This window comes from Sus scrofa, chromosome 6, assembly GCF_000003025.6.
Source record: "Sus scrofa isolate TJ Tabasco breed Duroc chromosome 6, Sscrofa11.1, whole genome shotgun sequence".
Classification (NCBI taxonomy): domain Eukaryota; kingdom Metazoa; phylum Chordata; class Mammalia; order Artiodactyla; family Suidae; genus Sus; species Sus scrofa.
The window spans coordinates 29,879,772-29,907,002 of NC_010448.4; the positions used below are offsets into that span (position 1 = coordinate 29,879,772).

At 51.0% G+C, this 27,231-nt stretch overlaps 1 protein-coding gene across 8 annotated transcripts in view; it reads right to left on the bottom strand.

The window, feature by feature from the left end:
* The window catches only part of CES1 (carboxylesterase 1), a 29,082-nt gene continuing 6,328 nt past the window's right edge, over positions 4,478-27,231 (bottom strand). For 2 of the 8 annotated variants that reach the window (XM_021093560.1, XM_021093562.1), the window contains 12 exons: positions 24,153-24,297; positions 21,435-21,568; positions 19,013-19,166; positions 17,426-17,530; positions 15,574-15,678; positions 13,306-13,344; positions 12,096-12,236; positions 11,335-11,415; positions 10,502-10,649; positions 6,105-6,236; positions 5,148-5,220; positions 4,478-4,866 (listed from right to left, as the gene is read on the bottom strand). In XM_021093560.1, coding sequence (XP_020949219.1) covers positions 4,683-4,866; positions 5,148-5,220; positions 6,105-6,236; positions 10,502-10,649; positions 11,335-11,415; positions 12,096-12,236; positions 13,306-13,344; positions 15,574-15,678; positions 17,426-17,530; positions 19,013-19,166; positions 21,435-21,568; positions 24,153-24,297 — 1,441 coding nt within the window. In that variant the 3' untranslated portion in view covers positions 4,478-4,682. 8 annotated transcript variants of the gene reach the window in all.

A 27,231-nucleotide genomic window follows, 5' to 3' on the forward strand; every position in this document is an offset into this window, starting at 1 on the left:
GGGGGCTCAGGCAGCTGGCCTGCCTGGCGCTGCCCCAGGTGACAGGTGGACAAGATGCACCTCCCTCCCCACAGCTGAGCCAGACCCAGCCCGTCGTGGCCCTTGTGCTCTGCTAGGGATTCGTAAGCGGAGAGAGAAAAACCTGCCTTGTCACTTGACTGTGTTCAAATACAAGGGAATTCTGGGGCAGAGTAATTACGGTGCTCCCTGGGTGGGTTAGAGTTCCAACGGGAGCTAAGGGTAGGAGAGCAGGATGAAGGCAGCAAAGCCGGGCCATGAATGTTAAGGATGGGGTGGGAGGGGCCCTGCCGCCGGGCAGCATGGCTGGTACTGTCAGGGTTGCTGGAGCCCAACTTGGAGGCTTAGGGAACAGCTTTTATACCTTGACCTGTAGGAAACACATCTCTCTCTCTCACTCTGTCTAACAGGGGGATGATTGGTAAAAGGTGAATTTATTCACCCATCCACCCTTCAATCCGTCCATTCATCTGTTGTCTATCACCTACTATCTATATATGCATCTATCTGTCTGCCTGTCCGTCTGTCTTTCCATCTATCTAATCTATCTGTCTACCTATATACCTACCTATTATCTGTCTATCTGGGAACCTTTATGTAATTACACTTGAGGCATATTTGCCTCCTGGACTTTTCATGTACAGGAGCCCATGTATTCAATCGCTGCTTTAGGTAAATTTAAGTAGGATTTCTCTAGCGCATGCAGTAGAGTCCTGATTAAATAACTTTGCGTTTGACTATTTACTTTCTATTCTATTTCTGTAATTTATTATACTCCTCAGTAACATTCTCCTGTAAAACTCTGTCTTCTCTAATAGGTAATAAGTGCGTAAGACCTGGTAGAAACTTTTGAGTTTTTAAAGTGAATATGATATCCAAATACGTAAACGTATATATACATGTATAAAGTACATGTGAAGTGTCTTGATGAATATTCAAATACTCCAGTTTTTGAGTTAAGTGAATATAGTGCAAAGGAAGTATACATATATATGTAGTGAGTGTGTGTGTGTGTGTGTGTGTGTGTGTGTGTGTGTGTGTATTGATGCATATTCACTAACTGACCCCACCTGTGTACTCCGTATCCAGATCAGGACGCAGAAGGTGATCAGCACCAAGAAACTAGCGGAGCTCAGCCCCAACCCTGTCCTGCCCACCCACCCACTGTGGTAAGTACTCTCTGAACTTCTGCAGCATCTTTGAGTTTTCTGGCTGTTGTACTTCATAGCGACAGCGCTGTGTCCTCTTGCACTTGGCTTTTTTCTCTCAGCGTCGTGTTAACGATGCTCATCCCTGCCGTGTGTGCCTGTGGTTTGTTCATCTTGCTGCACCCTCCTGGCCGTAATGCGTTCGTTCTATGGTTGTCGGGCATTTGGGTGGTTTCCAGTTTCAGGTTATTATGAGTAGTGTGGCCATGAATGTTCTAGAGCTTTGCTGATCACATGCGTCACTTCTCGTGGATATTTACTAAGATTGGCTTTCACGGATCACGTGTGCCAGCATACATCACTTCAGTAAACACTCCAAAAGGCTCCCAAAGCAGTTGTACAAATGTTCCCTCCTACCAGCAGAGTAAAGAGATTTCCAGCAGCTCCGTGTTGTTGTCATCACTTGGTATTTTCTGAAAGGCTACTACGCATTTATTCTTTTTTTAGCTTATAGTTGGTTTACAGTGTGTGTCCATCTCTGCCCTACAGCACAGTGACCCAGTCGTGTGTGTGTGTGTGTGTGTGGTGTGTGTGTGTGTGTGTGCATATATGCATTCTTTTTCTCACACTGTCTTCCATGTTCTATCCCAAGAGATTGGATATAGTTCCCTGTGCTCTGCAGTAGGACCTCGTTGCTTATCCATTCTAAATGGATAAATGTAATAGTTCGCGTCGACTAACCCCAAACTCCCAGTCCATCCGCCTTTGGCAACCATCAGTCTGTCCTCTGTGTCTGTGATTATGTTTCTGATTTTGTAGATAGGTTCATTTGTGACATAGTTTAGATTCCACATGTAAGTAATACCATGTGGTATTTGACCTCTTTCTGACTTACTTCACTTGGTATGATAATCTCTAGTTGCATCGATGTTGCTGCAAAAGGCATGAATTCATCCTTTTTATGGCTGAGGAGTATTCCACTGTATGTATGTACCAGATCTTCCTAATCCGTTCTTTTTGTTTGTTGGTTTGTTTGTCGTTTTGTCTTTTTGCCATTTCTAGGGCCGCTTCTGCGGCATATGGAGGGTCCCAGGCTAGGGGTCGAATCGGAGCAGTAGCCGCCGGCCTACACCAGAGCCGCAGTAACGCGGGAGCCGAGCCGCGTCTGCCACCTACACCACAGCTCGTGGCAACGCCGGATCCTTCACCCACTGCGCAAGGCCAGGGCTGGAACCCGCAACCTCATGGTTCCTAGTCGGATTCGTTAACCACTGAGCCACGACGGGAACTCCCTTCCTAATGCGTTCTATGGATTGTTTTGGCTATTGTGAAGAGTGCTGCTATGAACATAGGGGCGCTTCTGTCCTTTTGAGTGCAAGTTTTCTCCGGATGTGTACCCAGGAGTGGGACTGCAGGATCCTATGGTGGTTCTGTATTTAGTTTTCTGAGGAACCTTCATACCGTTTTCCATAGTGGTTGTACCAAATTACATTCCCACCAACAGTGTAGGAGGGTTCCCTTTTCTCCACACCATCTCCAGCATTTGCTATTTATAGGCGTAAGAGCGATAGCCATACTGACCAAGGTGAGGTGGGACCTCAAAATAGTTTTGATTTGCATTTCTCTCTAATAATCAGTGGTATTGAGCATCTCCTCATATGCCTATTGGCTATCCTATGTCTTCTTTGGAGAAGTGTCCGTTTGTGTCTTGTGCCCACTTTCCGATTGGGTTGTTTGTTATTTTGTGGTTGAGTTGTGTGTATTGTTTGCATATTTTGGAGATTAGACCCTTTGAAGTTATTTTGCCTCTCTGATAATATTTTTTTTTAATTTCAAACATTTCCATTTGCATCTTTCTTATAGTTTTTCTCTCTCTTTGTGCAGAAATTAAACCAAGGGTTCACGAAAGTTTTCCCCATAGGTGTTTCGATTCCTCGTCTGTGAGTTCTCACACCTGGGCTATTTTTGAAACTGGTTCAGTTGATTGTGTTGTCTCTTCGTAGGGTTTTTTTGGTTTCCTGCATTTTTGAATGTTTGTGATGTTGGACGAGGGCTACAGGGTCGCCCTCAGCATCATGGGTACGAGAGTAGAAGCTGATGTAAATGGCAAGTGAGACAGGAAAGGGGCCTGCCTTTCATTCTGCTTAGACTGATAGTATGTGTCTGTGTCTGTGTCTGTGTCTGTGTCTGTGTGTGTTGGGGGGATTTTAGTTAATTGTGTGAGGGATAAGCAAAGCTTGAATTTTGTTGCTGCTGTGGTTATCATGGCTTCAGCCCTTGCTTCAGATCCTTCAGTATTACCTTGTGCTGTGGGGACTAGGGCTTGCTGAAAGCTTTGCTCAGAATCCCTGTTTCACTCTCAGCTTTAGGCCCGCCCTGTGCACCTGTGCCTCAGGGAGGGTCTCTGTCCACACGTTCTCCCTCCCCCAGTGCGGGGGTTTCTGATGCTCAGTCCTCGGTGTTGGAATCCAGGGGTGGTTTCTCTGGTCCTGGTCCAGCCTCCACCTTAGGCAGGCCCTGTGTGCCTTGCTCACAGAGATTCCGATTTTCAAAGAAATCCTACTCACACGCAGGGTGAGTCCATCTCCTGCCTGAAGCCAGTGTTCACACCCCCGCTCTCCTCCCAAGGGCCTGTCTTCCCTGAGATTTCAGGGAAAGTGTTGGCCTTGCACCTTCTTTGAATGATTGAGAAAAAGCCATGGTAGTGGGAATAATCCAGGTTTTTCTTGCAGAAAGGGTGGGAGTAACACGCGCAGAGCTTGCAGTAATCCCAGGAGAAGCCGCAAGTCGCCCCATGCATTCTGAAAGAGGCAGTTGCTAGTGACACTTAGGGACTCACTCCAAGGTGGGTCCAAGTGCCTGGACCTGATGTCGACTAGGCTGCAGAAAGGGTGCAGATGAGCTGTTGGAGTACAAGGCCTCGGAGAAGGGCCTGGAAGGATAATGCGTAGGTTGAAGGAGAAAGAATTCTAGGCCTGTGGAAGGGTCAGTAAGGGCCACAGCACTGAGCACAGTGTCGCCGGGGCGAGGCCCCTTCTTTCCCGCTCCAGGGACATCCTCAGTCGGTGCCACCTCCGTCTCTCCAGAAAGCTGCCCGGGAGGAGAGGGACACTGCACTCTGAGCACCCACACCCTCTTGTTGGACTTGTTGAGGGTCCAGGGCCATGGAGCAGACACAGAGCCCCGCTTGGCAGCTCCCAGGGGACAGCCTGCTGGACTCTGCCTGTCCAGAGTCGCCTTGCTGTCAATGGTGCCCTCAGTCTTCATCCTTCCCTCCCCCTAGAGAGAATGACTTAATTCCAGCCCGAGTCTGAGACACCGACTTGGTCTCCAAAAGAACATTTATTTCTAAAATTGAGGCCGCAGCTACAGAAATTCCCCCTCCCTGATCTCCGCCACTCCCACCCGCTAATTCCCCAGCCTCCACAAGAAGATACCTCCTGGCCCATCAACGCCTTCGGTAGACTGCTCCTGCCTGCGGTCCCACAAGCCCTCAAGGTCAGCCGAGCCTCCCCTTCACAGCTCAGCATGCTTTATCTTGGGTGGCTTCTTTGCTGCCTCCTTGGACAGGAGATCGTTCCAGAAGGCCACTTCTTCACCTTTCAGCCTCTTGGCTGCCTGGGTGTTGACGCCGATCTGAAGGTACCCTTCTTCCTGGTCGTACATCGGCCAATGGGGCAGCCCCTCCCCATTGGGGTTCCTGAGAGCAGAATCAAACAGAAATTGCCCAAAGCGACTGTGTCATCCCAGCAACCCTCTGAGGTTGTCAGGGACCCCGTGGCTTCAGCCTCTGCCAAGAGTCTCTAGTGCCCGCAGAGACAGAAGGCGCCCCACCTCCTGGGCAGCCTGTCCTTTGAGGGAGCTCTCGTGTCAGAGGTCACAGGGCCCGGAGTTTGCCCATCACACGGTGAACGTTCCTCCGCGCGACCGTGCTCTTCCCTGCCCCTTCCCAACTCCGCCCCATTTTTGCCCCCGGCTCACCCACTGCGAGCAAAGTTGGCCCAGAATTTCATCACCGTCTTGCTGAGACTGACCTCCTCTTCTGGGGCATCGCCTGTGGGGAGGAGACGCAGCCCTCGCTACTCAAAGTGTGGTTCGCGGGCCGTCACAGCACTTGAGAGCGGGTTAGACGTTCAGAAACTGAGCCCTTACCCCAGACCTACTGAGTCAAAACCTGCCTGATAAGAAGACCTTCACATGCACTTTCAGCTCGACAGTTACCAACCAAGGCAGGGCTCAGTCCAGCAGCTGGCTGCCTTGGTCTTTTGTGCCCACTGGGCGGCCCTCCCCCTCAGGTCACAGGGCCACACCCCAGGATTTTCATTATCGTAGCCCCACCTAACAAGATGCTCTCCCACACACATTTTCTTAAAATCTCAGATATAACCAAGCTGCAATGTCCCCAAAGAGTCACCCAGCCAGGAAATGCCCAGATCTTCTGGGTGTATCACACACAAGTTGTCTTTAACTGCTGATCGTCAGGGAATAGAAAATTTTCGTAAAATGTTTTTCGTTAAAATATTATTCAAAAGATATGAAAATATTAAAAGTTACGAACTTGGGACAGTCAGACCCACATTAGCCTTGAGTCAGGGTTAACTGCAGTTCTAACCTTATTCTCACTCACATTCCGATTTGCTCTTGTGAGTGGGCAGTGAGTCCTGCCTTTCTAGCCCTTGAGCGCCCCCTGCAGGTGACCCCCCCACCTGTTTTATTGAGGCTGGATTCTTGGAGTGGCCATGAATGAGGGAGGGCACAAGGATACACCTTCTCCATCACGCACATGAGACCAAGAGAAAGGTTGGGCGCCTTTGTCGTTCAACGCCTTTAAGATGGATTAAGACCTGGAAAGAAGGAGGAACTTGCCCAAGGCCACGAGACCAAGACTTGAACCCAGATCTCCTAACTCCAAGGTTGTGGTCACCAAAGGGCCATCACCTCTTAAAAATGGAGCCCCAAAGACGGAGAAGATCTCATCCCCGTGGTCCCCGATCACCGTCTTGGGTTTCTTGTCCGATGAGAAGCTTGGGCGATACTGAAACTCATACATGTAGGTGGGGGCTCCTGCATCTGAAAGACATGGATTCACGCACAGTGCATGTCAGCAGACACACACCTGGATGGTGTCAGGGTCTCCCAGGGGCCGTGAGCAGCCAGGAAATTGGGGGAGTTCCTGGTCCTCAGTGAACAACAGCAGTATTAAGAGCAGCTGCCCATTGTGCGTAGCAGCTGTGAGCTGGACCCTGTGTGTCCCTGCGTGTCCCTGCAGCAAGTCCCTGGCCACCAGCCCAATAGAGAAGCAGAGTTTTGGGAAAGTTCTGTGCCTTGCTTAAGGGCATGTAGGTTGGGAGGCTGCACCTGGATTTGAGCCAGGTTATTTATTTGGCGAAAAAACAAGTGCGTGAGGATCGAATGGATGAATGCATGTGGAAACCTTGGGTAGATCCGTTCGAAACAACCGTCATCATAGCGACTCCGGGTCAATTTACTTAAGCTCCTTCCGATGGATTCACACACAGGGACTTCTACATACACACACCCTTCACTGTATTGCACTGATGTCAGGCTAGCGTTTGGTCCCTCGGAGAATATCTGCCACCCAAAGATACCTTCTGTTCTGCCCCGTTTTGGAGCGTTTCCATGGTTGTTCACACCTATTCTAACAAGGGGAACAAATTCGATTGAATGCAAGCTGCTGGTCTGAAAGTGCAACACTTAAAGACAAACCTGTGCAGAAAGGGCCACTCTGTCTCTTGTGTCTCAGGAAACCGTAATTCAGCATTGCCTTTTTCTCTGTCATCTGTCCTGTCTTTCCTTCCGCTTGGCCCAGGGAGTGTTAAGGCCGTGACACATGGGAGAGGAGCCGAGAAGGGGGATGGTGCTCTCTCCCCCTCTCCCCTGCCCTGGCTGTCACCACCCCATGTCCAAGCCCCCAGAGGATGTCACTGCTGATGCTGCAGCACAGGTGCCCATCCTGCTCCTGCGGGCCTACCTTGTGGGCCACCCGCCTGGGGAGCTCCGCACTGTGCATGGGTCACGATGCCCACGGCGAGTGACTGACAGGGGCAGGGGCAGGCCCCAAGTCAGACCGGTGGGGAAATGTTACAACGTCCCCCCCGCCTTGGGCATCCTATCAAATTTGGAAAATGCCGGAAAACGGAAAATGAACGAAAATATTGTGTAAGTTACTTCGTATGACTCTCACGAGTTCTCCGTATCATTAAATATCCGCTCACTAATATTCTAACAATGTACACCTTCCCAACAAGAGGATGGAGAAGAGCTTATTTAATTGCCTCCCTCACTGCCTGTTGGTTTTTCAAGATAAATGTTGTTTGAAAGAACCAGTCCTTCTGTGACTAGATAATCTACGTGTTCCACAGCAGCTTCAAGGTCAAGCAGGACTCTCTGAAAGGGGGTGGTGGTGGTGGATGAACTTTGCCCGTGCCACGCACAGTGTTAGAAAGGAACTCAGATCCCAACGGTAGAGGACAGACCTTCTGTGTCAGAGGGAACTTATTTTTGGCAGCATGCTCCTCTTCCTTTTGCTCCTCCTCCTCCTCTGTATTCTGTCTGACTTACACCACTGATTGTTTTGTGTGCGTGTCTCTTTAGGGCCGCACCCTCAGCATATGGAGGTTACCGGGTTAGGGGGCAAATGGGAGCTGTAGACACTGACCTACACCACCGCCACGGCAACACAGGATCTGAGCCGCGTCAGCAACCTACACCACAGTGCACGGCAGTGCTGGATCCTTAACCCACCGAGAGAGGGCAGGGATCTAACCTGCGTCCTCCAGGGTGCTAGTCAGATTCGTTTCCTCTGCGCCACGACGGGCACTCCCAAACCACTGATATTTCTAAACTCCTACAATCACACTTTTTCGAAGGAATGTAGGTCACAGATTTTGATAATAATTAGGAACAACAACAGAAGCAGAGGGAAGGAGAGAGCTAGTAACCAAAAATATGCAAATTAAAATAGTATGATATTCTCTCTCTCTCTCTCTCTCTTTTTTTTTTTTTTTTTGGTGAGAAAGTGCTGAAGAAACTGGCCTCACTATTTTTATTTTGTTTTTTTTTAATTTTCCCACTATTATTATTCTGTAGTCTTAATATCCCACTTGAGCGAATTAAGAAATCCACGTTCTTAGAACATTGGAAAGCAATTTCAGCACATGTTTGAAGTATTTCAAAATACTGCCACAGTGTAGCCTAATACTTTCACTTCTGAAAACCAGTCCTGAGAAAATACTTAGAGACGTTGGTAAAGGTTTATGCACATAAGGCTGAGCAGCATGTTCTCCGTAGCATCGACCTTTGAGCAGCGACATTAAATGTTCAAGAGGGCAGGAATGCCAAATACATTTTAATCGCTCATTCCATGAAATAAGAAATATGTTCAATGATTTTTACGGATTTTTAAGGAAATGCCCATTGTATGGTGTTCTCTGAACAAGAACATAACATGGAATTAATTTTTACGTTACGCATAAGACCTGGAAAGCCCATTAGAAGACAAAAATTTAGAGCAGGTACGTCTAAAGGAGGAATTATGAGTGAGATCTAGTTTCTGAACGCAGTGTCATGAGAGAGCAGATGAGTAAAACCCAAGCCCAGGATGGTGGGAACCGCAGGCAATGCAGAAGAGGGAACCACAAATCAGACATGTAGGAAGAAGCAAGACAAGTTTATGAAAGAACAGATTTGACCCCAGGCAGCCCCTGGCAGAAGAGCTTCCTGAGGAGCTTGGGAGCAGGACGTGGTAACCAGCACCTGTACGTGACTGTGCTGAACGCTTGGGCACATACTAGGTCAGCTGTAGATAGGTTTAATTATGCTTCCAAGGATCTGAATTTAAGACTCTTTCGTTGATGAACTAGAGTCTCATGCTTAGTGAAGTAAGTCAAAAAGAAAGACAAATACCATATAAACATTCTATCTGGAATCTAATATACAGCACAAATGAAATTTCCACAGAAAAGAAACTCATGGCGTGGAAAACAGACTGTCGTGCAAGGGAAGGGAAGGACTGGAGTCTGGGTAATAGATGCAAACTGTTGCATTTGAGTGGTAAGCAATGAGAGCCTGCTGAGGAGCACAGGAACTATATCCAATCATTGTAATGGAACACATGGAGGTAATGTGAGAAAAGAAAAAAAAAAATATATATATATATATGACTTGACAGAATACTGTAATCAATTATAATGGAAACTATAAAAATCATTTAAAAACAAACTCTTTCGGTATGTTTAGAGAGAGAGTTCTGGAGCAGAGATCCGTTTCCTGGCTTGCAGACCAGGTGAAGGAGGGCTCCTAGAAAAGGAAGGGTCCTGTGAGGACCTCAGCAAGGCCCCCAAAGGGACACCTCCTCTCCAGGTGACTCATCCGCCCCTGACCTCCCACCCCCACAGCCCTGGGTGAGGTTGGAAGGTGCTGGGAGACCCAGCTCACACTGGGATGGAAGGAGGCCGGCTGCAGACACCAGCATTCTCCAGACCATGGGCGCCACACAATCCCTGCTCACTCAATTCAGCCTTCTTGGTCCCAGACAGTACTTCGGATCCTATCCTTGGCCACACTCCACCCCAGGTCCGTTGATTAGCAGACTAGTTTGCAGCTAGCCCTGACCTCGGACACCTTCCAAGACAAAACTTCCCGTATCTTCCCGGTGGCCCCGCAGATCACGGTAATTCAGGTGAGGAGCCTGGGGCAGATGCTGTTGGGGCCTGACCACAGCCCCTCTTCAGAGCAGGCCAGCCTGACTTGCCTCCAGCATCTGTAGCTCTTTGTCTGAGGCCTTTGGCCACCAGAGACTGCTCTGCCCACGTGTGCAGCAGTCGAAGCACCAGACACTTAGCAACACACCTTGGGGACTGCCTTCAACCACCTTGGGGACTGACTTGTCCAAGGAGGAGGAGAACTAGCCCAGCTCTCCCACCTCTCCCTCGGGATAACCCTGAGACCTGTCTTCTGCTGGTTCCCAGAGCCCCCCAGCCCCAGGTGTCAGCAGTGATGCCAGCTTGACAGTGCAGTGTGGGTTGGCTTCCTCTCCTTTACATCACTAATCTACTCTTCTAATGGTGTTTTCTAGGATCACCTCTCAAATAAACCCCTTGCCTTTGGATCCTCTTCTGGGAGTCTTTTTCTGATGGAAACCAAAATAGGTGAGTGCCTTGCCCCCCCCCCCCCGCAACCCAGGGCAAATTCGGTCAGCCTCAGATGCATGACCTCAGCAGTTTCCACCTAGGTGTTTATGCTGAGGGCTGGGCAGGACAGTCAGGGAAGCTGGCAAGGCCGTGTCCCTCTCCTGTCCAGTGTCTGGGACTCACCTCTGTGTTGACGGGCCACCGTCACAGATGGGACACCAAACACCACATCCCCCATCAAGTCCAGGAACAGGTCTTTCTTTTTGACGGGGTCGTCTGTCCCCCCCAAATACTTGTCAGTGGCCACTGGAGTCAGTTCCTCAGGGATGTTCTGAAATAAATCGAGAGGGAAAGTGACCACTGTTAAAATGAAATACAACGCGGAGACCAGACTGAAGAACGACCTGTGTAGACAAAACCATATCAGCCATGTGAACAAAACAAACTCAAGCTTGTTTCATGCACATGAGCAAAGCTCAGCTTAGGTAATTTTTTGCAAATGCCTCTAACAATCACAAAATAAAGTCAACTCCCTAAAATGGTATGAGATAATCTCTTTTTTAACCAATCCTTGCCATCTGGAAACCTCTACTCTAAGAAGCGATCACTGGAAAGTTTAACAACGTTCTCGTTTCCGCTTTATAAGCCATCCTGCCACTTCAGACCCCCAGCTTCATATCAGTCTTTGAAGTTGGAAGCTCTTGGGTCACAAACTATTTTTATATGTACAATAAACTCTTACTAAACCTATTTGTTGACTTAGTGGCTTTAGTTTTGGCATTTCTGGAGTTTCACCACCCCTGGTGAGTGACCCTCCTCATGTTAATGGTGAACCTCCTGAGACCTGTGCAAACTGCCCCCCTCTGTCTACACAGGAGGAGTGATGGGGAAAGGAAAAAGAATCAGGCAGAACCCTCTGATCCCAGTCCACATTCTTCCAACAGTTACTCTGAAAGTGGGAAAATCTCCTGCCCCTCGTTGGGGCTCAGCCAATTCCCAGATTCCTAGACTCTTACAGCGATGGGGTAGGACTTCCACAGGAGTGACGTGGCCGTCTTCTGGTCCAGCTTGCCTTCAGAGAGGGGGAAGCCCATCATCTGTTAAAACAAAGGGTGAGCAATGGTGAATCATCAGGAACCGGCAGGAAGAACCAAAGTGACCAGGGGACCAAACCAATGCAGGCTGAGACCTGTCTGCAGGCTGAAGGTCCCTTTGTTATCTTGACTGGCATGGATCTTTGATGAGTTTGGCAAAATCAAGAAGTGGGCTTTCTTTCTAGAGATCAAAGCATGCAAAGAAGACGGTGTCATTGTTAAGCGTCCCAGTCCTTTGAGATACTCACACCTCAGTGAGATGAGTGGGAGGTTGTGTGAGGTTTTATGGAGAAACTAGGAAAGCACCAAGCCCAGGGGGAGGGGCTGAGGGTCCCGGGCCTCGGTCTCCTTAACTCCCGAGCCCCTTCCCCTTTCCAGGCCTCGGGGACTCATCTGCCCCCTGATTATCTCTACCAGCCTTCCCGGCACTGACATTTCAGGGTTCCTGGATGGGAAGACAATCAGACAGTGTTTGGGGACAAGGGTCTCCAGGGCCACTCCACCCAGGTGACAGCTGGGCCACTGTGGAGAAGGTGTCCATGGAAATGTCAGCTTGCGTGAAGGGCACAGCTGCCCTGGTCCCAGAGAGGGGTCAGTAGAAGGAGGGTCCTGTGAGCAGAGACGGGAGAGGTCATGTGACAGGTGGGGCCTCTGTCGAGTGTAAGAAGCCTGCGCTTTCTCACCGTTGGCAGAAGCCAGCCAAACTCTTGCTTGTTGATTCCCACGATGTAGGGGACAGTGTTGAAATCCTTTTCAGCCAGAATCTCTTCAGGCATCTTGGGCAGCAGCACTCCATCCACCACAGTGGTCAGGAAGGGATGGCTCTGGGGAAGAGGGCAGTGTGGTCCCCTCTTGAGGTCTCACCCACGGCCCCCTCTCCACCTGTCTGAGCTCACAGCCAGCATCACAGACCTGTGTGCCCATGATCCGTGGCCACACAGTCGGGGTCCTATAACAAAGGGCCAAGTCTGTGGACCCCAGAGGGCAGAGCTCTGACCAGGGGCCAGCAGGGGTCAGGTGATGGGGGCAGATCTCCACTCCGGTTGGTATAAAAATAGACAGTATGACGAGTGTAAGATTAGAAGTATATGTGTATCTCTCCATCTACAGTCAGTTCTCATTATCTGTGGTACTTACTTGTCACTTCTGCAACGTTACTGCGACTCTGGGATTTGGAGAATACAAAAGCCACAGCTCCAGGGGGAACCCAGAGGCAGGTTCCTGAGGGCATATGAACTCATTTCCCCACCTTGTGTTGTTATTTTTCTCTTTGAAGATACTTTATGTAATATGTGTTTTGTATGGACAGTTAGTTTTGTGTAATATGGAGTTACCACAAAACACCAGCTGACAAGGGCAATGTTTGCCCGGCCCTGGGGAGGCTGCTGCTGGAGCTTCCCACGAGGCTGGGAAGAGGGTGGTGTCCTCAGCCCTGAGACTCGTGGCTCCTTTCCTTGGGACCCTGCCAACAGTGCAGCTTGCACACCCGGTCACCCTGCACCCTCCCAGGAGAAGATCCGGGCTCCTTGGGACAGAGCCCTTCATCCAGTGGTCCCCACCCCCACCCTCCACAGTGGGAGTTTCTAGTCCAGCCTTCTCCCAATGGGGCATGTTTGGCGATGGAAACAAGATGAGGGGGTGGGGGACACAGGGACACAGGATTCCTAACTGAGAGTGCTGGACTGGGAGTCAGTCAGAGGACTGGTTCTGGTCCTGTGTCTGGTCTCCTGGCTGTGTGACCCAGACAAGCCACTGTCCCTCTCTGACTCCAACAAGTAAATGCAAGGAGGTACCATGATTCTATGAAGAAGTCCTTCATTCTTTCCTTTTTATTAGCTGAAGATTAAGGTATCAAGGCTTAAAACATGTAATTAAGAAACCAAAAGTCCTTACCTCTCTGGGGTCTCCATGCAAATCAAGAGCGAAAAATTTCTGTGAAGACAAAGGCAGAAGGAGGGGTGAGAAATCTCCCGGGAAAAGCAGGACACTGGCTCCCCTGGGCATGAGCACTGGGTGAGGGTGTGGGGTGGGGGAGGGGAGCTCTAGGAAGGACAGTTGTTTGTGCCTGAGTGTCCTCCACCCGAATTCCTTCTTGTTCCCCCACAAAACAACACCCTAATTTCCTTTAGGGGTCCCCCTTTTAGCCCCTCCACCCCAAGAATCCAGGCATCTATATGTGACCTGGGTGCACCACCTCCCTGACCACAGGGATCATTTCAGCGATGCACACATATACCTGTCAGTTCAATAGAGTTTACCCGAAACTTTGGCTGGAGTTATTGAGAAAGTTACTGAGATGGAATGTAAGTCTAAAGAGCTGTTGTTTCCTTAATCTCCTCAGGGAGCAAACCTGCCTGAGAATGAAGCCAACACAAAAAGTTAAAAATCCGAGGGACAGAGTTTCTTAATAATATCACAGGTGCATCTGGATCCGGACAAGCCTGAAGCCCCGAACTCCTGGACTTTTCGGTAAGTTCCCTAAAGATTCTGTTACCACACTTTGAGGTGCATTTTCTCATCTGGCATTAGAAAATCCTGACTAATACAAAGCCACTGAAATCCACTCTACCTCACGTTTCTCTTCGTTGTGAGTTCACCAAGAGTGTACTGGATTTGTTGTGACACTGTAGCTAACACGTCTGACCAGCATGCAGGATGTCACCAGTAAGGGTCCCTCTATTACAGATTGTAGACCTGCCATCTAGGAGTGTGTGTGTGTGTGTGTGTGTGTGTGTGTGTGTGTGTGTGTGTGTGTGTGTGTGTGTTTGCTGGGGAGAGCGGATCATCACAGCATCACATGATCTCAGAAACTCTCAGAATGATAACAAAGGGCTCTTAGGCTCTCTCAGTTTTCCCAAAGTCACCACCTGTCCCTTTAGGAGCTGGATGTCTTGCACCACATGGAGAGTTGCCTAAATACATGTGCCTCTTCCCAGGCATCAGAACACCTTGTGTTTTTGTCTCTGAGCACATCGGTCACCTTATCTGAGCCTGAGAGACCAGGATCCAGGGCTACATGGGACTTAACCCATGGAAACAGAGCAGCGTCCAGGGGTAGTGGCTGGCCCCTGGGAGTCCAGGAGTATCCTCAGGAGTCCAGGGTCCGGACAGTGAGTCCAGCAGCCAGGCTACTCCAGGAGTTGCCGCTGGCTCTGCCTGATGCTGTATTCTCTGGGCATCGGTCTTGCAGCAGCTTCCTGTGATGACCCATGACCATAGCCTCCATCAGTTCTGGAACGTCACCTTCTCTGTGAAGCATCCCTGCTCAGTGTAATGAGTGCTTCTCTCTCTGTATTCCCACCACACTTAGTCCACTGGGTATGTGGCTGTGTTCCTCCTTGAAGCGTTCCTTGTGAGCAGGAACTGTATCAACTATGTCCCTACCATCCACGCTGTGACCGATGGATGGAATTAGTCCGTACATGGAATATGGGCGAATTGGATGGATAAGTGGATGATAGCTGTCAGATTAGGTGATGGATGGATCACTGATTTTAGAGGGATGGATGGATGGTTGATATAGATGCGTGAAAGTTATAGATGAATTGATATTAGACTTAAGAAAAGATATGGACAGTTGGATTCACTGCTGGATGGAGAGTTGTGTAAGAAGAGGATGAATGGATGGGTGGATGAGTAGATGGATGAATGGGTGGGTGGAGGGATGAGTGGATGAAGGGTTATGTTAGACTCTCAACTGAGGCAGGTGCTCAGAAATCGTGAAATTGAGCCACTTGGGTTATAATTGTGGTGGTTTCTGAATTAAATGAGACAGATTAGGACAGCTTTTCTCCAAGTCTTGGTTCTAAAGAAGGCCATTCCCAAATTCAGGACGGGAACTAACTCTGAAAATATGTAGTGTTTCATCTCTTAAAATACAAGATTGGAAAAAGTAAGTTTTGATAGATGTGATGGCTTTTACACAGTTGTTGGTTATGTTGTTGTTGTTTTTTTCTTTTGTCTTTGCTCAAGTTTGAGATATTCCATAACACATAAGAAAAAAGGAAATTCCCCTTTGAGAGCCAGAGGCAGACACTGTTCCTAAGACGCGAAACCCTGTTTCAGGTGGTTTTTCCAGGGCAAGGCGTCAGCTGAATTGAAGTCTGGGGCCATGTTCACAGGGTAGGGCGCTTGTGTGGCCACGAGAGCAGGTGTACCTACCATCTTCAGCGTTAAGTCCAAGAGCTCGTCCTCCGACTTCTGGCGCAGGCAGTGAACAAAGACAGCCGAGGTGGTGGTTTTACACCCAGCAAGGACAGCAATTTGCTGCAGAGATCATAGGCGACAGCACGATTCAAGAGCCATGTCCCTTTCCTCCACCAATAGTGACATGTTCTATCCCAGCCTCAATTTCTAAAGGCGGCACATGGTGGCAGAAATACTGCAGACCTTAGGCATGGGTCCTGGGTCCCAGTCATGACAATTATACTCCTCAGCCTCTGTCACCTTATCTCTTGTAAAGTGGGCATAATTGTCTCAAAGTTGAACACCACAGCCGCAGAGAGGCCGCAATGAGCGGGGTTTAAGAGCATGGAGTCCAGAATCCCACTGTCTCATTTCAAGTCTCCGCTCATCTGATTAGCAGCCATTTGGCCTCAGGCCAGACACTTGCAAAGTGCAGCCAGAGGGGAAGGTGCAGATGAGAGAAGTCAGGCTGCAGGATGGCGGCACCAGGAGAGTGTGTGGGGGCTGCCAGAGCCCGATCCAGTGTCTGACTTACAATCAGTGCTCAGTACCTATTTGGTGAACCAAATAAATTCAAGAGCACAGAGGGAGGACGAGAAGGGGGGAAGCAAAAGCAAGAATAAGCATGTTAGCTTCTTTCTTCTGCCAATTTCTGGTCCTGTTGGATAGGGAAATCCAGCCCCGTTTCTGCCACCTTTGTTTCCTTTCAATAGATTCCACGTTCTTGACTCAACTTGGTAAAATGGGCTTCTGTGCTTTACAACTGAGAATAGGAAACATTCTCAGCAATTTTTTTAAAAATTCTTGGGGTCTTTGTCTCCTCCCCTGCTACGGGCCAGTCCCTTTAAGTCTGGCTGCTGCCCCCGCCCCTCCCCCAAGCCAGCTCTCTCAGCCCCACCAAGATGCTCCTCATGCCTGACTCCAGGGCCCTCCTCAGCAGAGCTCTCCCTTCCTTGGCTTCATAACACTCTCCAAATAGAGGCCACGTCCTCACCAGGGGCCTAGGCGGCACGCCCCTGCCAGTGGCCCCATCCTCAGCTCAGGCCCCGTTCCATCTGCTCTTTCTGCTCTGGCCACGGCCAGCCATCCTCACTCTCTCTCGCTTGACATACTTGCTCCTGCCTCAGGACGTTTGCACAGGCTGTGCCCTCTGCCTGCATATTCTTTCCTCACCATGCAAGTTACCGCTCATCTTCACATCCCAACTCATGGATCCCTTCTTTCGGGAAGCCTTTCCTGATAGCCATCCCTACACACTGGACTCAGTGCTCCTTTTGGCTATTGTGGTGACAGCGCGAACCTCTCCTCTATTGCTCTAGTCACGGGTGACATTTTATAATCCATGTGATTATGTCATCATGAATCTGTCTCCTCCCTTAGACAGAAGCTTCGTGAGGTTGCTAGCTGTCAGGCTATGTCCAAACTATTTGTTGAGTGAAGGAATGAAGGAATACCAGGACCCCACCCCAGTCACATGGCCCCTGGGAGAATCCACTCCAGGCCACATGGTGCCAGTGGCTTGGCCCAGCCCCCGACGGGGCGCAGTTTGGGAAGTGTGCTCAGTGGAGACTGCGTGGGGCCGGCAGTCCGGAGTCCCCTGCTTGAGTCCAGCTCTGCCCTGATCACTCTCTGACCTTGGCAAGAGCTTCTGTTCTCTGCCCCAGTTTGCTCAGCAGTTCAAGTGGGAGGCTGGGGGAGCTGTGGCCTTGCCGTTCCCCACTTGTGTGGCCCTTCGAGGAGGTCAGATGGACCCCGGGGCAAGAGAGGCCCCTGACAACTGCAGGAGAGCAGGGCAAAGGGTGTGAGGACAGTGCCATGAGAGGCCTACCTTAGCTGCAGCCTTCATGTCCTTCCTGACCAGGCCAGCAGTGAAGGCCACGCCACTCTCAGAGATGGCCCGGTGGAAGAGGTTCTTGGCCAAGGGAGACAACACCTGGGAGCCGAGTCGGGAGAAATGGAGTCAGTGCTCAGGGGTCTTCAAGAGCCACCCCATCCACGGATCTGCCCTGGGCTGCTCCCCTGGAGGTCCTGGGGCCCAGGTTCTGCTAGAAACCCTCAGCTGGAGGCATCCAGGGGCAGAGTGAGGGGCAGAACAGCAGGCGTGTGGGCGTGTACACTGCTTATAACGATCAGCAGTGTCTGAAAGACAGCTGAGCAATTTTTGGGAACACTTTAAACCCACAACACGTTAAGGTTCTGATTCCCAATTCCTTTACTCAGAATTCCTCCTAGGCAAAAAGAACATGGAGAAACTCAGCAATCGTTAAGAATGTTCGTGGTGTTTCTAACTGGAAGTAACTCAAGGTTCCAATATTATGACTTTGGGTAAATGAGCTCTGTTTATTCTTACAATGGTTTTCAGCTGCCCCCAAAACTAACATGAAAGATTGCTTCATGGTTGGGGAAAAGTTTATGTTGTATTGTAATGCTAAGGAAAGTTTTTGCTTAAAAATTCCAAATAGATTAATAAATAGCTAGGTAGGTAAATAGATAAATGGAGAGCTAGACAGACAGACAGGTGATCTGGGGAAGTCAGGAGAATAAACACTAGAAAAGCACAGATTACAGTGCTCCCAGAGACTATCCATGGATAATGGGATTGTAAATGGCCTTTTGTTCTTTGGGGTTCTCTGGACTTTTGTCCACCCAATGAAATATTAGAGCAGTTTACTCTTTATGTTTAACTGTGAAACGGACATATGTTTTCAAAGCGCAGTAACAGCCCTGAGCCTCTGCTCAACTGTGAGGCAGCTGGAGGATTAGTTTATAGCTCCCAGCACCTTCTAATCCTGTTTTCCAGCTTTGGTTGCCTCCAGGTCTCCCAAGTGCCAGCCCCAAATCGGGGTCCCAGGTGCTGTCTGTGTCCCACACGCTCTGTCCCATCCCCCATCCATCTTCTGACCCGTCCTCCTCTCCCCCAGTTCCTACAGCCCAGCTCCATCCCTCACTCCCAGAGACGGCTCCCATCCCTCTCAGTCATGGGCACGCCATCACCCCATCTCAGAGGAGGCCCCTGACCTGGTCTCAGTGCTCCCGACCCACGGACATGTAAGTCTGGCAACAAGAAATACAATGACACTCTGACAGATGTTCATGGATTTTCCTTATATTTAGAATTTATAGCCACCGCCCCATCCCAAGCGAAGGCAGGTGAGTCCTAAGGGTAAAATGATTAGGAAGGTGAGGTAGACCTCAGCCAGCATGGGACAGAAATAACGTCACTGCTACAGCTGTGACTGGTGTTCCTTATGGCCCCAGGACACTAAGCTGAGCTCTGAGCTTCCTGGTTGAACCATTAACTTCCCATCATCTGGTGCTGCCCAGTGTCAGGCCCCATAAATAAAAGTTGCATGACTACACTGACTGGTCTGCAAGGGGTCCCATCAGCAGCCACATCAGGGCCGGGAACACTTACCAGAACAGAGACACTTTCCCCTCCTGCTGACTCTCCAAAGATGGTCACAGAGCCTGGGTCGCCTCCAAAGTTGGCGATGTTCTCCTGGACCCAGTGCAGTGCGGCCACCTGGTCCAAGTGACCCCAGTTGCCCCGGCTGTGTTCGTCCCCTGTGCTGTAAGAGAACAGAGTGGGGGTGACAGCAGGGAGGTCAGCCAGGGCTCTCAGGACCACAGCCGGGGCTGGGGGGCTGGCTGAGGCTTCTGGGAAAGACCAGGCTTCCCCAGCCCTGACCCTGGGGTCTTGGCCTGCCCCCCATCCTGTGGCCTGTGTGCTGTGGGGCTGTGCACATCCATCCTGCTTCCAGTCACTGAGCGTCCGCTATGAGGCAAACACTGTTCTAAGAGCAGAAGCACGCGTGGAGCACAGCAGGCAAAACCGCCGACTACACCCAGCTCACACTTCAGATCCTAAACAAACGCACAGAGGAGATTAGAGTACAATGTCAGGGGTGCAGGTGTATCCAGGAAAAGTAAGACCCGGTGAGGGGACAGAGCAGGAGTAGGGCAGTGGGGTCCTATGTCAGATCACATGACCAGGACAGCCTCCTTGAGGCCGTGATATCTGAGTATAGACTTGAGTGAATAAGCACGTGCGCTTTGTAAATATTCTAAGAAGGGAATTCCAGGCAGAAGATACAGCAAGTGGAAAGGCCCTGGGCCCAGGGAGCAAAAGGGTGAGGTTAGGACATGCAGCTACGGAGGGCCCTGAAGGCCTTGGTAAGGATGTCAGTGTCATTGTAAGCGAGGTTGGAAGACATTGCAGGGGATGGTGGCTCGCTTCGGTTGGTGTCTTCAGTGACGACCCTGGCTACGCTGTGGCTCGGACAGGGTTTAAAATAGCAGGGTTATAAAGGTAGGTGTTCTTCTAACAGACCAGGGCAGAGACCCAGGGGGCTGTGAATAGGGTGAGTACAAGGCAGGAGGTGAGAAGTGGCTGGATTCTGCCTATGCTGTAAAGGTGGAGCCAAAAGCATGTGCTGGGGATGGGATGCGGGGTGGGAGGACAAGAGAAGAGTCTGGGCAAATACAGGGCTTTCAGGCTGAGTTGCCAGAAGGGTGGAGCTGCCAGCAGCTGAGCAGGAGCCCCTGTGGGGCAAGTGGGGGTGTTTGGGGGGCAGGCAGGGCGGTGGGAGTCAAGGGTGACGTCTGTCCCTGGAAGGTGAGTGTCCGTTGGACGTCCCGTGGAGGCGGCAGGAGGTAGTTAGTGATGGACACGTGGCTTTCAGAGGAGAAACGGAGCTAAAACCAGGCATCTTGGCAGTGCCCCCTGTGGTGACTCAGGGACCCAGGGGACCAGCTTGGGAGACACACACAGAGCCTGAGACGGGGAGGAGGAGGGTCAGGGAGGGGCTGAGAAGGAGCAGCCATGAGGCAGGAGGTGGCTGGAGCCCAGAGAAGGGAGCTTTTCCCAAAGACCTGAGGGTCCATGCGTGGATGCTGCCAGGTGCGGGGGAGGGCAGGAGCTGTGGGTCCCTGGTGACCTGGACCAGAGCGGCCCTGTGTCGGATCAGAGTGAGACCCTGACTGACGTGGCAGAGAGGCTGGGGGAGAGGCCAGGGGAGTGTGCGCAGTTATAGTGGAACTGGGAGCAGGTGCACAGCCTTGGGGGGAATGCGAGTCTCAGGGAAGGTGGACATGCTGGGACCGACTCGCCTGGACACCCCTGCTCCAGCCCAGAGGACTTTCCAGAGAGGTGAGGTCCCCTCCCCCAGGCCACCATTGGCCATCTCAGGGTAAGAGGTCCCGGCGCCAGTGCACTCAGAAAAGGCTCAGAAACTGTGCCTGCAGGAAACCAGGCTCCCGTCACCAGGAGACTCCGTGGAGGAGACGCAAGGCTTCACTGATGCGTGTGCCAAATTCCAAGAAGGAAATGGAGAGAGTGAGCCCGACATTCCCCCCAGGAGTGGTGTCCCCTGGGGCTGATGCTCCCCAAGCTCCCGGTTCCTGCCATCTGTTCCTTCACCCACAAGAACTCACGGGGCTCCCACCTTGAGTCCACTCCTCCCCTCCTTCCCCCTGAGGGAAGATGTGTAAGCCCCTCGCAGGGGTGGTGAGGGTTCACCGTCATCCTAGAAGTACGCCTCTGCTGGGGCAGCAGCAGTGAAAAAGACGAGGACTTCAGATCAGGGGACATTTGGCTTGGGCTTTGCAGGGATAATAGGAGTTTGTCAGGTTGATTAGGCATTGTACAAGCAAAAGCTCAGAAGTAAGTGGACCAGGGTGGCTGAGGAATGAGAAGGTAGGTGGCGCCCAGTGTGAGGGGACTTGGATGCCTGACCGGGGAACCGAGGTCCCCTGGAGGGCTTGCATGACCAGAGCTGAGTCCTAGCACCCTCACACTGGGGAGGGCAGTGTGCCGTGAGGAGAGTCCCTGGTCTTACCTGAAGAATCCCCAGATGCCCAGGCGGTACTGGATGGCCACCACCACCACGTTTTCATGCGCAGCGAGGGCCAGTCCATCATAGGTGGAAGCCCCGCCCACCACCAGACCTCCTCCGTGGATCCACACCATCACCTGGACGGGGAGGAAGCAACCATACTGGTGATAGGAAGCAGAGCTGGCTCCCTGGGTGGTCACTGAGCCATTCTCTCAGCCGTGGCCCAGGCCACCCTCCTTCTCAGGGACTGCTCCTGCCTGTCTCTCCAGCTCCAGTGCCACCTCCTCTCAGCGCTCTTCATGCTGAGAACATCATCATGGGAGCAGCCAAGGCTGAGAGTGTCATCTTCTCCCCAGCAGTCCCATCATCCTCACTCCTGGACCCTCAGGCAGCTCAGCACGTTCTGCCTGCAGTGGCCCTTGTATTTCAGCTTGACCTTAGTTTCCTTGGTGGGGTGAGATCAGCTTCTCTCGTGTGTGAAATACCGTGTTAAGAAGCACATGCACTGGGTGGGACCCCTTCTGAACATAGCTTCCTGCTGCCTCTTCTGCTCCCTAAATCCCACTCATCGTCACTAGGAAGCCTCAGAGCCGCCTCCTCCAAAAAGTCCTCAATCAGGAATTTCCCGTCGTGGTGCAGCAGAAATGAATCCGACTAGGAACCATGAAGTTGCGGGTTTGATCCCTGACATTGCTCCGTGGGTTAAGAATCCGGTGTTGCCATGAGCTGTGGCGTAGGTTGCAGGTGGGGCTCAGATCTGGCATTGCTGTGTCTGTGGCCTAGGCCTGCAGCTGTAGCTCCGATTAGCCCCCTAGTCTGGGGACCTCCATATGCCACAGGTGTGGCACATTAAAAACAAACAAACAAACAAACAAATAAACAAAAAAACAAAAAGAAAGTCCTCAATCATTCCGATGAATATGATCTGAAAACTACTAGGTGGCAGGGAATGTGGTAGGAATTGAGTTTGAGACCGGAGGCACAATTCATACTGCATGGCTCTTGAATTTAAAGAGTACATATAGCAAGGAAGTGAGAGTGGCATATAATAATGATATTGTAATAACCGATTCTAAAAAGTAGCTTGAAAAATACACTATGTGCCAAGTATTATTCTAAGCATTAAACGATAAACCACCCCAAGGCCACACTGCTGATAGATGGGGGACCAGGACTTGAACCCTGGCAGTCTGGCTCCAGAGCCCACATGTGAGCTGCCCAGCACACAGCAGCCCATGGCCACGGGCAGTAGGCTGGCTGCTGGGACAGGAGGGATTTCCTTCCTTCGTCTCTAACTAATGCCTCAGGAAGACTTGCCTCGGGTGCTGGGCCAGACACTGACATAAATCTTGATACTCATCACTGAACCCCGGGTGGGGTTATCGCGGTTTGGGGGAAACAGAGCCTGGGCTCCCTGGTAGTAAAGGCAGAACCAGGATTTAAAGCCAGACCCTGGGCCCAGAGCCTGTGTCTGTAAGTGGAGGTTCTCCTGCCTCCAGGTTTCCGGAGCCCGTACCTCTTACTCTTCAATCCCTGCCTGCCCCCGGGGGAGGGGCCGAGGGTGCGGTCACCTCTGAGTCCAGCCTGAGCCAAACCGGGTCAGCAGTGGTTTGCTGAGGAAGCGTGTCCAGCTCTGGGTGGCCCAGATGGGAAGATCCCGGGAGGCAGAGGCTGTGAGGTCGAGCTCTCGTGTTCCTCCTTTCTCCTAAGGCCCAGTTCTAGCTCCGTGTAGGGGGCACTGAGGAGCTCACAGAGGGGTGAATGGATGAATGGATGAATGAATGCATTAACTGCTGTTCCCATCCCTTTGAGCCAAGCATGTGCAGGGCCAGGGTGTAGTCACCAGTTCACAGACCCCCCACGCTTGGGCACCAGGCGAAGCGTGTTCCTAGAGATGGATGGGTGCTCTCACCCTCCTGCCTCCAGCCCACTGACCCCTCCTTTTCCAGCTGAGCTGTCCCCCCAGCTAGCCGGAGCCGGGACACCTGCCTCATCTCTGGGCTTCTGTCTATTCGGGAAATCCTGACTCACGGGGTCCTCAGCCTGGGCCAAAGATAATGAGGAAGGGAAATTAGCTACAGTAGACTCTTGACAGTTGTCAAAGGCAAAAGAAAGGGCCTCTTTGTTGCTTCAGGCCCTGTCCCCCAACCTGTGACAGTGGGACACTGGAAGTTGTCAGAGAGGGTCTTTGTGTGCTGAGGAAAAGCCACACACAGGCCCCACTTGCTAGTGTGGGTCAAAGAGCAGGAGTGTGACCATCAGGAGACCGTGCTCTAGTCCCGCCAAGCCGCCTCTGTGACCTCACCTTCGCCCCTCTGGGCCTCAGTTTCCCCATCTGTGAAGGAGGGCTTGGGCAGTTGGCTCGTCTCCAAGGTGCCTTCCTGCTCCAGCATTTTTGGAAATTGTGTGTTAGCCTCTCTGGGAATCTGGTTCCTAATCTAGCAATTATGAGTCATCCTCCTTGTCCATCTATTAGCATGAGAGAAGTTGGAAAAATTACAATGTGCATTACAGATGGACAGCAGACTCCCCAGAGGCCCTGTGTCGGTCACTGGGAGGAACTGGGGTGAGGAACCTTTTGTCCCCTGACGTGGTTAGGCTGTGGTGGTAAAGGAATCCCCGAGGCCCCTGGACCAGCCATGGCCCGAGATGCCCCCTCCCAGGACTGCCCTCATCCCTGCCAGTCTACACCAGCCTGGACCCGCGGTTCTCACTGCTTACCGGCAGTCTGCCCCTCTTTGTCAGGTCAGCAGGGGTGTAAATATTTAGGTAGAGACAGTCTTCAGAAAACTCCGGAATGAGCCTCTCCTTTCTGTTGGTAAATAGATCTGAGGTCATCTGCCCCGCTACTGGGTCCTGGCAGCACCTGGGAGGGGCAAGGAGATGGAAGAAGTGCTGAGGTTCAATCAGAGCTCAGCAAGGTGTTGTCTCCTGCAGTCAGGTTGGTCCTGGGACTGACAGGATTCGGCCAGTAGTGTGAGTTGTACACACCAAACTTCAGACCTTGGATTAGGTCGGAGACCACCTGGGGTTTCCAGTGGGGGCTTCTCAGGCTCGCCAAGGTCTCCCAGGCCCCTGTGTGGTGACCCCGGACCCTCTTCCCTTCCCAGAGCCTCGGGCTGCCCTGGGGCAAGGAAGGAGGATGCCTGGATGCTGCTGGGCCCGGAAAGGACCATTTCCTGCCTGCCCTGGGGCCAGACCAGCTCTCTGCTGGGCGCTGCATGATGCCCGCTCTAGGTCCACCGGGATTCTGCCAACAGGGAAGCGTGTTCTTGTCCACAGGAGAGTTCCAGAAACCGGGAGCTATCACTTAAATGGCAGGTGTTTAGGGCACGCAGCAGCGCAGGGATGAAATAACTGTGGGGCCGCCTTAGGAGAACCGCCTTCTAGCCCTGCCCCAGCCACTCACTTGCTGGGTTTCCTTGGGTGACTTCCTTGCCTGCTCTGGGTCCCAGTCTGCCAGGTGTAAGGGGACGGAGTGGTTTCTGTAAGGGACTTGCCTCGCTAACGTGCGAAGATTCTATCATCAGCCCGTCACAGGCAAGCCCGATATCCCTAGAGCAGATCTTAAAGAGGCAGGAGAGGGTATCATCAATGCTGCTTATTGAGCCCTCCCAGCATCCCAATGGTTGTTTTAAATACTCTTTCTCTCTCTCTTTTTTTTTTTTTTTTTTTTTTTTTTTTTTTTTTTTTTTTTTTTGGTCTCTCTGCCTTTTCTAGGGCCGCACCCGCGGCACATGGAGGTTCCCAGGCTAGGGTCTAATCAGAGCTGTAGCCACCAGCCTATGCCACAGCCACTGCAACGCCAGATCTGAGCCGCGTCTGCGACCCCCACCACGGCTCACGGCAATGCCGGATCCTTAACCCACTGAGCGAGGCCAGGGATCGAACCCGTAACCTCATGGTTCCTAGTCGGATTCGTTAACCACTGCGCCACGACGGGAACTCCTAAATTCTCCTTAAATATTAACTCATTTAATCTTCAGATCAGCCCCATGATATAGGTTCTATTATTATCCCCATTTTGCAGTTGAGAAAGCTGAGGCGCAGAGAGATTAGGGAATCTGCCCAAGGTCACACAGCCAGGAGCAACCACACTCTGTCCTGCACACTGTCTGTGCTTATGTTTCCCAGAACATTACAAGCCACATTTCTGATCTCAGTGTCCCCAGAAAGCAGGCATCACTGGTCCCAGTATGTAGATGTGGTAGCTGAGGCACTAAGGTGCTTGGATGACACAGCTGTCAAGTAGCAGAGTCAGAACCCCAAAGAGATCCTCTTGATTTCCACCCGGGGGGAACGTTCCCTAGGTCAATGCTGGGCATATTATTTATAAAGGAAGAAAATCAAAAATTAAAGACTCAGGAGTTCCCGCTGTGGCTCAGGGTGATGAGCCAGACTAGTACCCATGAGGATGCCAGTTTGATCCCTGGCCTCGCTCAGTGGGTTAAGGATCCAGTAGTGCTGTGAGCTGCGGTGTCGTCACAGACGGGGCTTGGATCTGGCATTGCTGTGGCTGTGGCCTAGGCAGGCAGCTACAGCTCCAATTTGACCCCCTAGCCTGGGAACCGCCATGTGCTCCAGGTGTGGCCCCAAAAGCAAAAAAAGAAAAAAACATTCTAGAGATAAGTGTCTTATTATTCTACAAAAAAGATTCAACGTCTCTAGTGTTCAGATAAATGCAGAATGGAAAGCATAATTATATATTTAATGATGATGATAATTATTATCATAATTTTGCCTATTCAGTAGCCAAAAAAAGTTTTAATAAATCCAAGCATACCAAAAATTCAGTTAATGGAGTGTAGTTGGACTATTTCTGGAAGGAACTTTGTATTTATTTTTATTTTTTTTCTTTTGTGTTCAGGGCCACACTTGTGGCATCTGGAGGTTCCCAGGCTAGGGACTGACTCGGAGCTGTAGCTGCCGGCCTACATCACAGCCACAGCAACTCCAGATCTGAGCCGCGTTTGCGACTTACACCACAGTTCACGGCAACGCCAGATCCTTAACCCACTGAGCGGGGCCGTGGATCGAACCATCATCCTCAAGGATACTAGTCGTTAACTGCTGAGCCAGGACGGGAACTCCTGGAAGAAAACTGTTAACATACTCTTACTCAGAAATGTAATTTCTTGGAGGTCCTGTCGTGGCTCAGAGGTTAACGAATCCGACTAGGAACCATGAGGTTGCGGGTGGATCCCTGGTCTTGCTTATTGAGTTAAGGATCCGGATTTGCCGTGAGCTGTGGTGTAGGTCGCAGACGCGGCTCGGATCCGGCATTGCTGTGGCTCTGGCGCAGGCCTGTGGTTGCAGCTCCGATTTGACCCCTAGCCTGGGAACCTCCATGTGCCATAGGAGCGGCCCTAGGAAAAGCAAAAAAAAAGCAAAAAAAAAGAAATGTAATTTCTTGGAACTTCTCCAAAAATATTCATGAATTTGCATGACGATTTAGGTACAGAATGTTCCTCACAGTACTAATTATATATTATTGCAAAAATCTGGAACAGTCGATAAGGAATTGGGTAAATAAATTAAGACGCCGTGAATAAAGTACTGCGACTGTTAGTGTCAGGTAGTGATATTTAATGACATAGAGTGATCTCATGATGTACTTCAGTGAGCAAAACAGGCATGCAAAGTGTCTGTAGAGTGTGATAGGCTATTGTGATGTCAGAAGACCTATAGGAGTTCCTCGGTGGCTCAGTCAGTTAAGAATCAATCCGGTTTGGCCACTGCTGTGCTTCTCGGTACTCCTGTGGTATGGGTTTGATCCCTGGCCCGGAAACCTCCCAATGCT